General features: G+C 41.5%; 1 protein-coding gene across 1 annotated transcript in view; it reads right to left on the reverse strand.

The window, feature by feature from the left end:
• STMN2 (stathmin 2) overlaps positions 9,672-15,524 on the reverse strand; it is a 53,777-nt gene continuing 47,924 nt past the window's right edge. The window contains exon 5 of the mRNA XM_001928556.6: positions 9,672-11,035. Within this exon, the coding sequence (XP_001928591.3) occupies positions 10,976-11,035 (60 nt within the window). The 3' untranslated portion in view covers positions 9,672-10,975. The remainder of the gene's footprint in view (positions 11,036-15,524) is intronic.

The following is a 15,524-nucleotide window of genomic DNA, read 5'->3' on the forward strand; positions in this document are numbered from 1 at the left end:
CTTGCTAAAGAGAGTTTGCTTCCTTTGTTGAAGATTAATTAATCCACTATAGGTGTCTGGGTAGGAATTATGATTATTGATAATGATAAAGTCTAGGGAATACCATGAGACTGAGTGAGGAAAAGTGGAGAAGCATAATTGCTAAAGGACAGGAGGTCAAGGAACTCAGAGCAGAATGGGGGAGCTTCAACTATGTAGATATTATCATTAACACAGATATGGAGTTGAAGAGATTAATAGTGATCATAGAGAAATGAGGGAACATGACCTGGGGCTGGTAGAGAACCCCAGCAATGAAGACAAGAGGTTGAATGGCCCAGTGTCATGAGATGCAAGAGTGGGTGATTTAGGGAAGAGTTGGAATGATCTGAAGGTGGAAAACAAGAGCACACTCCTTGAGAAACATACAGGGGAAACCAAATCCTTGGGGAGATAGGGAAAGACATTGTTTCCATGGGGAATTTCCACTGGGAAAGACATTGTTTACCTGGGGAATTTAAGGCTTCATGGAGACAACTCATATACAGGATTCAGCACATAAATGCCAGCGATTTATTTGTTATGAAACCCTGAGAACTGCTGTATTTCCCTATTCCAGAAGAGAATTAAGTTCAGTTAGACTCCATTTTCTCAGGAACAAATGAGAGCTTCAGGCTTCAGAGACCTGGACTAGCTTCTGCCTTAAGTGGCGTGAGTAGAATCAGCAGCCCAGGTAGTGTGATCTGCCAGGACCAGTATTAGCTGGATGGTGCATTGCCAAAAGTGTTACCACTAAATTCCTAATCCAGGATTTGCCTCCAAATGATTTTATTTTGTTTTTCTATATGGTGAGATGTTAAAAGGTTTTCTGTTTTTGTGTGCAGAGATTTATTTCTGATCATCTTAAAATGGTCCTTTGTATACTTAAAAATTAATTTCAAGCTCAAATAACTTAAAACCAAGAAGACACTTTCAGATTATAAAGGAAAGAAAGAAGATGGGAACTAATATTAATTAAATGCCAGTCTATGCCAAACACTGCATTAAGTGTTTCCTCCTTTGAATTCATCCATTCATTTTGTTCATTCATTCATTAACTCACCAAAAATGTGTGTGGTGTGTGTGTGTTTGTGTATTGAACCCTTGCTAAATACTAGGGATTCAACAATCAATTAGACAGATACTCTCTGCCTTAGAGGAATTTATGGCTAAATGAGAGACACAGCTAGGCAAACAAATTATAATATAGTGTGACATGTGTTGTAATGAATAGTTATTGAATATTTAACATGCAGCGGGTGCTGTGTAAAGATCCTTTCCATTAACTCATTTAATCTTGTCGGCAGTCTTCTCAGGCATCACATTCATCACTGCATAACAACGCTGCGTTACAAACCATTTCAAAGTTCAGTGGCTCATGACCATCAATATATATACTTTTCTTGCATATTTTTTTGTTTGTTTCTGTTTTAGACTATTGGTCAGCTGGGCTTGGATCCAGGCTTTTGACTGGGTTCAGATCTGCTTGTGTTTCTCCACATTCTCCTTGTTAGAACAACTCCCCCAGGGGAGTTCCATGGTAGCTTGGTGGTAACCAACCCAACTAGTATCTATGATGATGCGGGTTTGATCCCTGGCCTTGCTCAGCTGGTTAAGGATCTGGCATTGCCATGAGCTGTGGTGTAGCATGTGATGCAGCTTGGATTCCGTGTTGCTGTGGCTGTAGCGTAGGACTGCAGCTGTAGCCTTGACCCCTAGCCTGGGAACTTCCATGTGCGGAGGGTGCAGCCCTAAAAAGACAGAAAAAAAATAAAAGAACAGCTCCCCCAGGACATATTTCTATGACAGATCATAGGAGTGTAAGCTAACAAGCCTCCACTCAGTTAAAGCCTTTACTCTTGGCAAATCCATTATTATTCCATTGGCCAAGGTCTGATGCACAGTCAAACCCAACATCAATGAGTGGGGAAATTGACCCTGTCCCCCTCCAGTAGGAGGCACTGCAGTCCCAGTGGAGATAGTGAAGACACTCTCATAGAAGAGTTGAAACAATGATTCAACCAACCATAGGCAGTGACAATTATATCATCCCCGACTTACGGATGAGGATGTCTAAAGAAGATAAGCAACTTGTCCAGGATCAGAGAGCTAGGAGCCCCATGGTCCATGGACTGGAGCCCATGGACTTGACCACGACATGATTTTGCGGCTCACCAGCCTATTGGGATGTGAAGGGCTCAAGGAAGACTCTATTGGAGGAAGGGCCTGGAGCTGATCCTGGGTAGTATTTGGCCAGACTGGGTTCTATCTGGTTTAGTAGTAAAGGGGTCATTGGCAGTGGTGAAAACTGTTTCCCTGGAGAGGTGAGAGCCGAAGGCAGAGGGTGGTAGGTTAAAGGGTGCATGGGAGGTGGAGGAAGAGAAACAGGTTTTAGAAGCTTGACTGTGATGGTTAGAAGAAAATATGACATTAGGATTGGAATAGGATAGAAGATAGCATTTTTTTTTTTCAAAGACTTGGGTGCTTCAGGCTAACCTGAGAGTGCAGAGGTCCTTTTGGATTAAGGTTTGGTCTCTAAAATATCCATCACATCCTTGCCCTTCTGTACAAGATGGACCCTGCTGGATTGTGGGAGATGAGGGAGAGATAAAAGTTGAATGTGACTCAAAAAAGAGAGAGAAGTGATCATTTCAATGATTGTGCATGCCGTTACATGTAACATGCTGTCTAGTTCAATGTCTGTTATGTAGCCTGCAGAACTGAATTGATACATTCGTTTAACTGGTATTTTCAGTGTGAGATAATGTATTGAACATGAGCAAGTTTGAAAAGACTTTCTTGGGGTCCCCATTGGTTTAAATGGAATCCTTCACAATATTCCATGCACGTTGCAGGAGAGTAACACTTACTCCTTCCTTTCATGTAACAGAAGGGTTCACTGAAACCTCACTCATGGGAATAGAAGTGTTAGGAAATTATAACTTTTAGAGGTAGTTGGCACAGCTATGCATGTGAAGCTTTTTGTATGCTGGCATTCATATAAGGTTTTTAACTTTTTTTCTCTCTTATACTTTAAAACATGCAGGAGACTATAGTTCAAAATAAACCAATGCAGAAATTCACCTTGCCTTTTAGTATTTGAGATAAATAATTCAATTGGTTAGGTCATGTCTCTCTTCCAATATCACAGATTTAATTGGTTTCCTTGGCTTTTAAGGCTCAAATGAATTGAAAATATGGAAGCCACTTGAAAGCTGCTGAAACATTTGATTTCATACTGGGGATAATGTGGCTAAGAGATTTGATGGTGAAAACAATTTCTTCTTTTTTCCTTTTTGCCACACCCATGGCATATGGAAATTCCCCAGGCCAAGGATTGAATCTGAGCCTTAGCTGTGACCTATGCTATAGCTGTGGCAACACCAGATCCTTCCCCCTTGCACTGGGCCAGGGGTGGCACCAGCGCCTCAGCAGCAGCCAGAGCCACTGCAGAGAACAGTGCTGGATGCTTAACCCACTGTTTGACAGCGGGAATGCCAAGAATTTCAGTTCATTAATATTTATTAGTGAATAATAAACAACCTCAAAGTTCAGGGGCTTAAAGCAAAACGAGCTTATCTTATCCCCACTATAGTCTTTTGCAGATGGGCTGTGCTTCTTTATCTTCTCCCAAGTCATGGTAGCAGAGGAAAACTGGGTATGGTGAATTATGAATGTCCTCTTAAGATTTCCACGTGGAAGGAGCACACATCGTACTGAGCAAAGCAAGTCATACAACTATGCCTGACTAGAAATGTCAGGGAAGGGCAATCAATCCCAGAAGGAAAGAAGCCAGAAATATTTAGTGAATAGTGAATGATCAACAGAGGTCATAAGTGCTGTTCTCTAAACTGCTCTCTAATCCCGCTGTGGTCTGTGTAGACCACAAGTTGCCAAATTCTGTTTCCTGGTTCTCTTTCTACCCATCTTCATCCTGCTTGGCCCCAGAGGTTGACACTTCTACACACTGCACCATCTGGGCTCCCTTGTCCCCTGCCTTCTCCTTGGATTTAGCTACTGTGGGACCTTGGCTACATATTGAAGAGCGAGAGAAGAAAGATTCTGAGATATCAATTCTGTGGATCCCTCACTGCCAGACTGTGTTTGTTAGAGGATGAATTCCTTTCCTCAAGGTCATAATCCCTGGACAGATAGCCTTCTTTTACAGCCACAACTCTCTCTTGGGTCTCCAGGCCACAGGTGGAAATGGCTTCTCTCTGGTGGTCCTTCACCATCCTTGTTGGTTTCTTTTATTCTGCCCACATCCCTGAAATAGACTCTTATTAAATATTCTTCATTTATCCCTTTATAGTATGTCATCTATTTTTTTTTTTGGTAGGATACAGACCAATATGGCAGGGGGAATGATTGGTAAAAACTTAATGACTCTTGGACCCACAAGTTTGGTAGGCAGCAAGCTGGCTAAGAAAGCTGCTCAGTTGCATGGAGGGCATATTTTCCAAGGCCCCTATAGGTATGGCCAAGGAGAATAAAGAACAGGGAGATCTACTTAAGGGACAGAGCCGAGAACCATGGACAGGGGAGCTCATCTCTGGGAGCAGAGTAGAGATAGAAGCAAGGAATGTTCCCTATCCCATGGGTAGAGGGACCTCCAAGGTCTGGCCAATGGGACACCAGAATTTCTATCATCAGTGAATGCTGTGATTGTGATGACATGTCCCCATTTCACCATTGTATACTGAATGTTAGAGGAGATAACTTGTCTTTTTAATTTGTCTCTGATCAAGAGGGCTTATATCCACATCTGTTGGAGAGAGAACTATGTGTCACCCAGAGATCCTGGAGCCTGACGTCATGGACAAAGGAGACTTGGAGATTGTATATCTCAGAGGTAGTGTGAGTATATCTTACACATGGGAAGTAGTGTGAACCTGCTACCTGGTGACCAGTAGGGTGCTTGTCATTGATGCCGTTCACCCAGTATTTCCTCCTTCTGAGCTTGTGATGGGGTTGCACTTTGCTGGCCGTTTAGAGTTAAATGTGGTCCTATCACTTACTTTGGCCACTGAAATGTAATGTAGGCTACTTCTGGGTGGAAACTTGAACCAGTGCATGATTTGTCATGTTCATACTTTCCCTTTTCTATAGTGGCCAGCAGCGTTGCAGGTAAACCTTTGGCTCTAGAGTAAGGAACAAAACAGCTGCATCCACCATGACCCAAAGTTGAACAGCAGGAGTAGTAAATAAACCCATGTGGTTTGGGGAGCTTGGGGATGTTAGATTTTTTTTTAAAATTACCATAGCCTGATCTAGCCTCTTCTGACTGATATTATAGGAAAGGTCATTCTAGACAGAGATTATAGCATATGCACAGAGGCCAGAAATATCCTGTCATTGGTATATCAGAGGGAATAGTTTGGCTTGGCATCCAAGGAGAGTATCATTCTTGAGAAAAGAGAGTGATGGTGGGGTCACTTTAATGCCAGGGAGAGAAGTGCAGATTTAATTCTTCTGCTGAAGGATTATGTGAGTATAGAGGGGGCTATAGATTGGAGCAAAAGAAATTCATTAATTGACTGTCGAGAGAGTCTGATAACATCCAAATTAGAGCAACAGTCAGAGTTCCTGTTGTGGCTCAGCAGTAACGAACCTGACTAGTAAACATGAAGACACAGGTTCAATCCCTGAGCTTGCCCAGTGGGTTAAGGATCTGGTGTTGCCATGAGCAGTGGTGTAGGTCTGTGACCCAGCTTGGATCTGACGTTGCTGTGGCTGAGATGTAGGCCGGCAGCTACAGCTCAAGTAGCCTGGGAACTTCCATATGCCATAGATGTGACCCTAAAAAAAAAAAAAACAAAAAAAAAAAAAAACAAATTAGGGCAATGTTATGGAAGTAGAAAAGCAAAGACTGAGGGAAAACTTGGAGGTCATCAAATTGATGCTACATGATGATCATTTGGGGGTGGGAGGTGGGGAGAGTAAGGAATCCAAGATGATTTGAGATAATTTGGGGAGCTTGGGGATGTTTGTTTTGCTTTAGTTTCTGTTTGCTTTGGCAATTTTCAGCACATTGCCTGATTCAAGGTCAAGGACCATTATCTTGTACAGGCCCGAGAAGGCAAGAGGAGACTGATTATTTGGTTGTTCAAGTCCAGGGTGCCATGTTTCCCCCTTCTCATTCTCTCCCTCACTGGGAGGGGTGGTGGGTGCGGGGGAGTGAGGCTATCAGTTACATTGTATCTTTGATTTCTCCTCTGAAGTGCTGTAAAGGCTGGTGCCTGATTCAGGGAAGAGAATAGCATTTATCAACCCTCTGTAGTTTCATACATTTTGAAGTGTAGAAGAGATGAGAGGAGGGTGAATCTTCAGTTCAATGGGATTATGTGAGTTTCCTTTATGGAATATTTCAAAATCATAGACACAATTTAAACATAGCCCTGAAGAAATCAAGACTCTATAAAAAAAATCTGTAAGTGTAACCAGGCGAAAAAACTGGATAATTCACAAAATGGCATTATCCCTGCCAAGAGCTCTTAGTTCATCTCTTAAAGGGTCAGGAGCATCTTCAGATGTTTTCATGTCTATTGAAATAGTACGTTGTATGAGAGATGTAAGGTGGTTGGTTCCCTGACCTCACCTGTCTCTTAGCCCCACCCCAGCCCCTTAGGTGCTTTCTATCTATTGTTTTATTATCCTGCAAGTGCAGTTGTTCATTTTTCTCTTCTTGGCTACCTTTGTGTTCCACTCTCACTTTTTGGAATGAGGTTGAATTTGTTTCATTTCACACCCCGCCTCCAATGGAACATGCCCTGGTTGAAACAGTTACCCTCAGTGTGACTGCCGCCAAGAACCCCCACACCTGGGTCTGTGTCATTGTTTGCACTGGAGCTTCTCAAATGAGTTGGCAGACAAGCAGCATTAGTGTCACCACATCTTTCTTTTTTTCTTCTTTCTTCCTTCCTTTCTTTCTTTTCTTTCTCTTTCTTCCTTCCTTCCTTCCTTCCTTCCTTCCTTCCTTCCTTCCTTCCTTCCTTTCTTTCTTTCTTTCTTTCTTTCTTTCTTTCTTTCTTTCTTTCTTTCTTTCTTTCTTTCCTTCTTTCTTTCCTTCTTTCCTTCTTTCTTTCCTTCCTTCTTTCCTTCTTTCTTTCCTTCTTTCCTTCTTTCCTTCTTTCTGGCTTTCAATTACAAATCATTTTTTTAAAACGATTTTTTTTTTTTGGTCTTTTTAGGGCCATACCCATGAAATACGGAGGTTCCCAGGCTAGGGGTCAAACTGGAGCTACAGCTGCCAGCTTAAACCATTTTTAGAAACTGAAGTATAGTTAATTTAAAATGTCACTTTAGTTTCAGGAGTACAGCAAAGTGATTCAGTCTCTCCCTCTCTCTCTCTCTATATATATATACCCATAAGTATTATATATATTATTTTTCAGACTTCTTCCCATTATATGCTTTTACATGATATTGAATATTTTCCCCTGTGCTATATGGTGGGTTCTTGTTGTTTATCTATTGTATGTATAGTGATGTGTACATGTTAATCCCAAATTCCTAATTTATCTCCCCCACCATTTTCCCCTTTGGTAACCCTATGTTTGTTTTCTATGACTGTGAGTCCACTTCTGCTTTGTAAATAAGTTCACTTTTATTATCTTTTAGACTCCATATATGTGATATCATATGATGTTTGTCTTTTATGTCTGACTGACTTCACTTAGTATGGTAATCTTAAGCTCCATCTATGATGCTATAAATGGCATTATTTCATTCTTTTTCATGGCTGAGTAGTATTCCATTATATATATGTACCACATCTCCTTATCCATCCATCTTTTGATGGACATTTAAGTTGCTTCCATGTCTGGGTTAACAATCTGTTTTTAAAAAGCCCTCCAAATGACTCTGAAACATGCTAAAATGAAGGACCTCTGGTCTAGGGAAGTTTGTAGACATAAGCCTCTCTAGTGCTGTGGGTAGGTCTGGGGACAATCTGGTGATGAGCAGTAATCATGAGAAGTGGGTATTTTGACTGAGAACAAAATTGCTTACCCTCTCTGGACTGTAGTTTCTTCACCTTTGAAATTAGGCAGTTGGTCATCAGTTCCAATTTAGGAACCGACAAATTTGTATGAGAAATTTATTGACTCTAATATTTCAGAAAACTTCAGAGAAATTATGTGTTTCCCCTCAATGTACCAAGGACCAATCAGTTCAGGGCTCAAATAAGCAATAAGCTATGACACTGTGAGCTTCTCATGGTTATTTGTCTTCATATTTCCAGGGCTAATCCCAGGGTCTGGCCCAGTGGAAGCCCTTTAATGCTTTCTGAAGTGTATATAAAAATCGGTGTGGGAGTTCCCATTATGGTTCAGTGGTTAACTAATCCAACTACGAACCATGAGGTTGCGGGTTCAATCCCTGGCCTTGCTCAGTGGATTAAGGATCTGGCGTTGACGTGAGCTGTGGTGTAGGTTGCAGATGCGGCTCGAATCCTGCGTTGCTGTGGCTTTGGCATATGTAGGCCGGCAGCTGCAGCTCCGATTCAACCCCTAGCCTGGGAACCTCCATATGCCATGGAAACGGCCCAAGAAATGGCAAAAAGACAAAAAAAAAAAAAAAAAGTTGGTGTGAACACACAGGTTATCTTATGCTAATCAGAATCTCTGATTGAATTCCCAAAGGAAGATCATGGAACTCTTGTTTTTTAAGGATGTGTATCAATGGCTGCCATGTTAGATTTCCACAAATAAAGGATATTCAAAATAGGGACCAGGTGGCCTCCACCTTAAACTTGGCTTGTTAGATCTATGGACTAGAGCCCAGTTTACTTATTCATAAATCTGTGTGGTTTCAATTATGCATGACTTTCTGCTAAAACTGGATGTGGTTCCTTTGGTCCTGCAGGATCCATCTGGGTCACTGACAGGCCCCTGCTGTGTCCATGTGTGCAGCACATTTGTTGGCAGTGCACGAGGCAGCAGCATGGCAGGGAAATCACATTTCCACAGGCCGGGGAAGGTGTCCTGTGGCTGCCTGGGAGAGCATGACGTGGTGCCGGGAACCTTCCAAGTGCTCTGAGAGGGCTCTCTGCCACAGAATTATCAGTCTGAACCTGCGGTATTGCCTTCAATCTTGAATGTTTTTAAGGGGAACAGATTGGAGGCCTCTCCCACTGTGTTGGCCTGTCAGAGGGAGAGAAAAAAGTGATGCTTCCTGCTGCTCCAGAAGGGAAGAGGATCAGCAGGACCCTGATATCCTTCAAACTCAAATCACTATCTCTTTGCTTATAAGATTTTTCTTTATTTCTTCCTTCCTTCCTCCCTTCCTTCCTTCTTTTTATCCCCCCTCCCTTTCTTTTTGTTTTTTTGGGCCATACCCATGGCATATGGAAGTTCCCAGATTAGGGGTAGAATTGGAGCTGCCGTTGCCAGCCTATACCACAGCCACAGCAACACGGGATCCGAGCTGTGTCTGCAGCCTACACCACAGCTCATGGCAATGCTGGATCCTTAACCCACTGAACAAGGCCAGGGATCCAGCCTGTATATCCTCATGGATACTAGTCAGATTCTTAACCCACTGAGCCACAATGGGAACTCCCATGCTTCTGAGATTTTCTAATCCAATGGCCACCCTTTTGAAATCTGAACTCCAGGGTCAGACACACAGAGGGGCAAGAGAACAGACACAGCTTTATTAGTTCACAGAACTCCAATTCTTTATTAATCACAGCTTGCTCACAATGACATACAGGAAAATAGCACTAATGAAGAGTAAATATGCAGGCAGCAACTTTCAGGAGTTGGGAGTAAGGGGAGAAAGGACTTCAAAACTGCGATAGGTATTTATGATGGATATCTGGTGATTCTCTTAGTTGGCACAAACACCCTGCCTAGCCCCCTTAACTGCATCGGCCCTCACAGATGGAGTAATTTTTTTTTTTTTTAAATAGGCAGGACTGCCTCACACTGGGGAAGAAAGACCAGCTTAAGTGAAAGTCCGCAGTGCTTTTGATTTTGTTTGCGTGTGTGTTTGAATGCAACAACCAGCTCACAGTTTCCAAGTGGAAAAAATATTCAGTAGCATCATGTACTTGTACTATAGGTAAGAGCTTAAAATGAACATCATCAATCATGGCATCCACAAATAAGCCACCTGACACGTTAATTCATTCCATCAAAAGAACTTAAACTAGAGAATTAAGCCCACTTCATGAAGAGCGATTTCGCGGCTGCTTGAACCACTGGGGTTTGGATCTGTGTTCAGCACTTTAAAAGGTTCAGTCTTTTGCTTCTACCCAGATTGATCTCAGATCTGTCTTTTTCATCCATCCCTTTCTACAGCCAAAGCACATTTGTAGCACATAATCCAGTAGAAGCAGAAGTAAATGTTAATGAGGAGTGGTTTTTCTTAGCCAGGTTTTGTAGGTTCTAGGCAGTTAGTAGATTATGAGCAAACAAATGTGGTGGTTTGTGTGGAGTTGTGATACCTGTGATCTAGGTATGGTCTCGGTCAAGTTCAGAGATTACAAAGCTGTCTAGGTCATTAGGCAATGGTGGGTTTCTAGCACCAAAGACTGTCTACTGACCTCATTTTCCCGTTGGAATGAAAAGGGCAGGGGATGGAGTCAGACATGGGGAGCTTCAAAAAGAACAGACCTAGCAAATTCATTTGAGTGGAAAGACACAACATCAAAAGCCTGTTACAGGACATGTAAGATTATGAAATAACTTGCATAATGCAATACTTGTATTTTTTAACAAAAATGTAAGTATTTACAAAATAAGATCCAAGGTATTTTTTAAACATCAAGCAAAACATTCTGCAAAGAGACCGCATTGATTTTTTTTTTATTTTTGATTCTGTTTTTTTTGTTTTTTATAATGAGTTCTTTTTAAACCATGTCATACATTTCCCATACTGATATCGCATGATCCATTATAATATAGGCAGGGGGATTTACTAATGGTGGGGCGTGCCATACCCTCCTGTTGCTTCAGCCAGACAGTTCGACCTGGAGCTCCTTGTTCCTGCGCACCTCGGCGGCATGCCTCTCCTGAAAAACACCCAAGGGAGAAGAAACATTATGAGCCTTGTCCAGTCCGTGGAACTAGGAGGTCCCATCCACTAATTTGCATGCCATGCTCTTGACCGGAAGTAACACTTTTTGTGTCTCTCCAATAGAATAGGAAATGTTCTCATTTCATGAGAAAGGAAAACATAGAACTCAATAAGGGTCAGATTACAGAAGATCACAGAAGACTAAGAGTGTCTGAAAATTTTATCACTGAATTTGATTTAAATGATGACCAAAAAGTCATACGATTAAGAGAATGTTGACTCTCAGGACTACTGTATATGTATAGAGCCACAGACTAGCAATAAGACCTTTTTTTTTTTTTTTGCTTTTTAGGGCTGTACCCGTGGCATATGGAGATTCCCAGGCTAGGGGTCGAATCAGAGCTACAGCTGCTGGCCCACACCACAGCCACAGCAACATCAGATCCAAGCCACATCTGCAACCTACACCACAGCTTATGGCAACACTGGATCCTTAACCCACTGAGCGAGGCCAGGGATTGAACCTACAACCTTATGGTTCCTAGTTGGATTCGTTTCCGCTGCGCCACAACAGGAACTCCAAGATAACATTTTTAATGGTGTTTTTTCCCCCCGTTCCTTAACATTTTGAGGAATTCGTATTTACCAGAGGACACTTTGGGAGGATTAGATACAGGAAGAGGTCTTTTCGGATGCCTCCTAAATTCTTAATCCATTAGTCACATCTTTCAAAACTTGAGTTCAAATGACCTTTCCCAGTTTACCCTCCACCTTTCTTCTATGTCTACTTAATTTTTCGGTTTAACAGAATTGTCTTTTCACATGATTTTCAATGTTTGAGATTCCTGGTCTTTCTGTTCCATCAGTCAGGAGAGTAAACTGACTTTTTTTTTGGCTGCACCCACAGCATGCAGAAGTTCCCAGGCCGGGGACTGAACTCACATCACAGCAGAGCCCCAACTGCTGCAGTGACAACATCACAGTAGGAATTCCTAAATTGAATCTTTTAATTTCTTTAGTGGCTGTCTCTATCTCCATAAAGATTTTCAAGGGACTGAAAATGATCTCATTTTCCACTTGAAAATCTGCATAAATCTTCCCTTTCATGGGGCAGCCACTTTATTCTAACTCGTATTTTGGGCATTTCTGTTCTTATCTGTTCCCTTAAGTAGATGCTTACTTAGAAGCTTACTGAGGACCGGGACTGTATTTTCTCACTTTAGTCCCACTTGCAGGGGCCAGTAGGGTATTTAGCACCTAGTACATGATGGATGGATGTTTATTTACATGAGGAACTGAAGCACTAAACTTTCTGGCAGGGGGTGCTGATGGAGGAAATGTGTAATGGTAATTTTATTTAAAAAATTTTTTGGGGGGTCTTTTTTGTCTTTTTAGGGCCACACCCTCCGCATATGGAGGTTCCCAGGCTAGGGGTTGAATTGGAGCTTCAGATGTCGGCCTATGCCACAGCCACAGCAATGTGGGATCTGAGCCGCCACATCTGTGACCTACACCATAGCTCACGGCAATGTCGGGATCCCTAACCCACTGAGCGAGGCCAGGGATCGAACCTGAAACCTCATGGTTCCTAGTTGGATTCATTTTCGCAGTGCCGTGGCAGGAACTCCCAGGAATGGTAATTTTAGTACACAGTTTTATCCTGGATGATTATAAGCATATGGTCTTGCTTACTAGCACAGGTGCTAAATAAGTGTTTGTTAAGTTGAAATTGAAAAATGCTAATTATTAGCATTGTTTATTTTTCTATTCAGAATACTATTTATATTGCCACTTTTTTTCCCCTGTAGCTTCAGAATTTCTTGTGGGTCTATAGATTCCTTCTGTTTAGGGGCAATGCCCTTGGCTAGTTATAAAGTACGTCTTACCATTAGACTCTATAATCTCAAGAAGTCTCTGCTTATAGGTTCTTTATATATACTAAGCACTTAATATGTATCAGTTCTTCATAAGTCCAGATTTTACCTGTATTAATTCCCTTGACCCTCGCAAGAATCCTGTGCTGGAGGCTCTATTACGGTTCCCATTTTACAGATGAAGAAACTGAGGCACAGACAAGCTGAGTCACTTGCCCAAAGATCACATAATTAACAAGCAGCAGAGCTGAGACTTGAGCCCAGGGAGCCTGGCTCAACCACTGCCTTCCATTCTCGATTGGAGTTTAAGGGGAACATTTTATGGTTGTGTGGAAAAATGTGTCTTTTCAAAGGTAGGTTCTGGGAGAAAAAGACATACACAGCCCGACACTTCCTTCAAAGATAAGAGAATTCAAGTAAGCAGGAAGTTGATTTTGGAGAAAGAGTTTAAAAGCAATTTTATTTAATTGGTTTAAACGAGCCTTTTGTCTATACTCAAAAGCCATGAAGAGAAGGGAAGAAAAGCATGTATAAAAGACTGTTTGGAAACGTCATGGGGGAATCAGCGCAGATACAGCTGACTCTTCCTTTTTTTTTTGGCTCTGCTTTTATAAGGAAAAAGATGCTGCAAGATCTCTTTCTCATGCAGAAAAGAAACTAATTAGTAGGAACTGAGCTCTGACAAAAATGAGAAAAAGCCCAGACTGTCGCTATGCTAGGAATAACACTAGCCTCCTGTCTAAAGATTCATATAAACTCAACCTTATAATATAACAGGAAAGATTATAATGAGTATTATTAGGCTGATTTGGAGCACACTTCTTATTCAACTCAAAATATAAAGAAATGGATTTGTGCCATAGGAAGGAACAAATACAATCTGTGAACTTGAGAAAACAACAAAAAAAGAAAACAAATAAATGCTGAGCTTCTAGGAAAAATATTATTTTCAGGTAGTTTAGTAAATCTATCATTTGAAAACGTTATGTTCAAATCATTAGATATATAGTCAAAATTGTAATGTGACTTTATATGAAAACGTGGGAGAATCAAAGGCAGTATGCAAAGGGCAGTAATTTTCAACATTGTCTGTTTTTCTTTTTTTCTTTTTCTTTCTTTCTTTTTTTTTTTTTTTTTTTTTTTGTCTTTTTGCCATTTTCTTGGGCTGCTCCCGCAGCATATGGAGGTTCCCAGGCTAGGGGTTGAATTGGAGCTGTGGCCTCAGGCCTACACCAGAGCCACAGCAATGTGGGATCCGAGCCTCGTCTGCGACCCACACAACAGCTCACAGCAACGCCGGATCCTTAATCCACTGAGCAAGGCCAGGGATTGAATCCGCAACCTCATGGTTCCTGGTGGGATTTGTTAACCACTGAGCCATGACGGGAACTCTGATAGTCTGTTTTTCTTATCAGCAAAGTGTTGGCAATTGTCAGAAGACCTTGTGTAGGAGGTTACTGAGACAGCTGTGATGATAAAGTTTATCAAGAGGTCAAGTCTAGTCTTTGATCATTTTCATTTTGTTATTGAACTTCTAATATTTGCCAGGCACTGTCAGACACACTGGGCTAAACAGACTAAAGCAGATCTAAATTTGTGACATTCTCTGCAATTTACTTCCTTCCTCCCATCGATACAATAAATAGTTATTTAGCATCATATGCAACTATTTCTATATCATATTTTGATATGCAAAAATATGAGCAGAGGTTTTAGGAAAAATTCTGATTCCTCTAGAAAATGTGGTTAGAGAGATTTTCTGTACTGATAGCGAAGAAGTGTGAGGTGTTTTTTTTTTTCTTTTTTTCTTTACCTTTTAATAGCCCCTTTGCTTTACTAGGTAGCAAATGAAAACATGCACCTAGAACTAGATGATTGAGGGTTTCAATTCCAATCCATGCAATTCAAGATGAGATCAATATCATCAGAATCCTTTTATTTATTTATTTATTTATTTATTTATTTTATTTATTTTATTTTTTGGTCTTTTTTTTTGCCTTTTCTAGGGCCGCACCAGCGGCGTATGGAAGTTCCCAGGCTGGGGGTCTAATCGGAGCTGTAGCTACTGGCCTACGTCAGAGCCACAGCAACGCCAGATCTGAGCTGCGTCTGTGACCTACACCACAGCTCACAGCAAGGCTGGATCCTTAAGCCACTGAGCGAGGACAGGGATCGAACCTGCAACCTCATGGTTCCTAGTTGGTTTCATTAACCACTGAGCCACAACAGGAACAGAATCCTTTTAAACTAACAACTCTGCACTTCCAAGGCAACAAAGTTATTAGGAGAGAGCTGGGAGTGCAGGAAAGCACATTTCCATACAGGAAGATGACACTGGTCATAAGAGTACTGTAAACTTCCAACAATGCTGCCAAACCTGCTTACTGTGCAGTGTTTGATGACTGACAGAGTTACACCTTTAGCTTAGTACAAAATTTCAGAGTCAAAGAGACATGGGTTCAAACGGAGACACTTCGCTTTACTTAGCCATGTGCTCTTGGCTAAACGGCTTAACCTCTCTAAGGACCAGGTCCCTTAGATGTGAAATGGCAATGATAACTGTATTTATTTTTTAGGGTTGTAGTTTTGATTAAATGCGATAGTACATGC

The sequence above is a fragment of the Sus scrofa genome, chromosome 4 (assembly GCF_000003025.6).
Source record: "Sus scrofa isolate TJ Tabasco breed Duroc chromosome 4, Sscrofa11.1, whole genome shotgun sequence".
NCBI lineage: Eukaryota > Metazoa > Chordata > Mammalia > Artiodactyla > Suidae > Sus > Sus scrofa.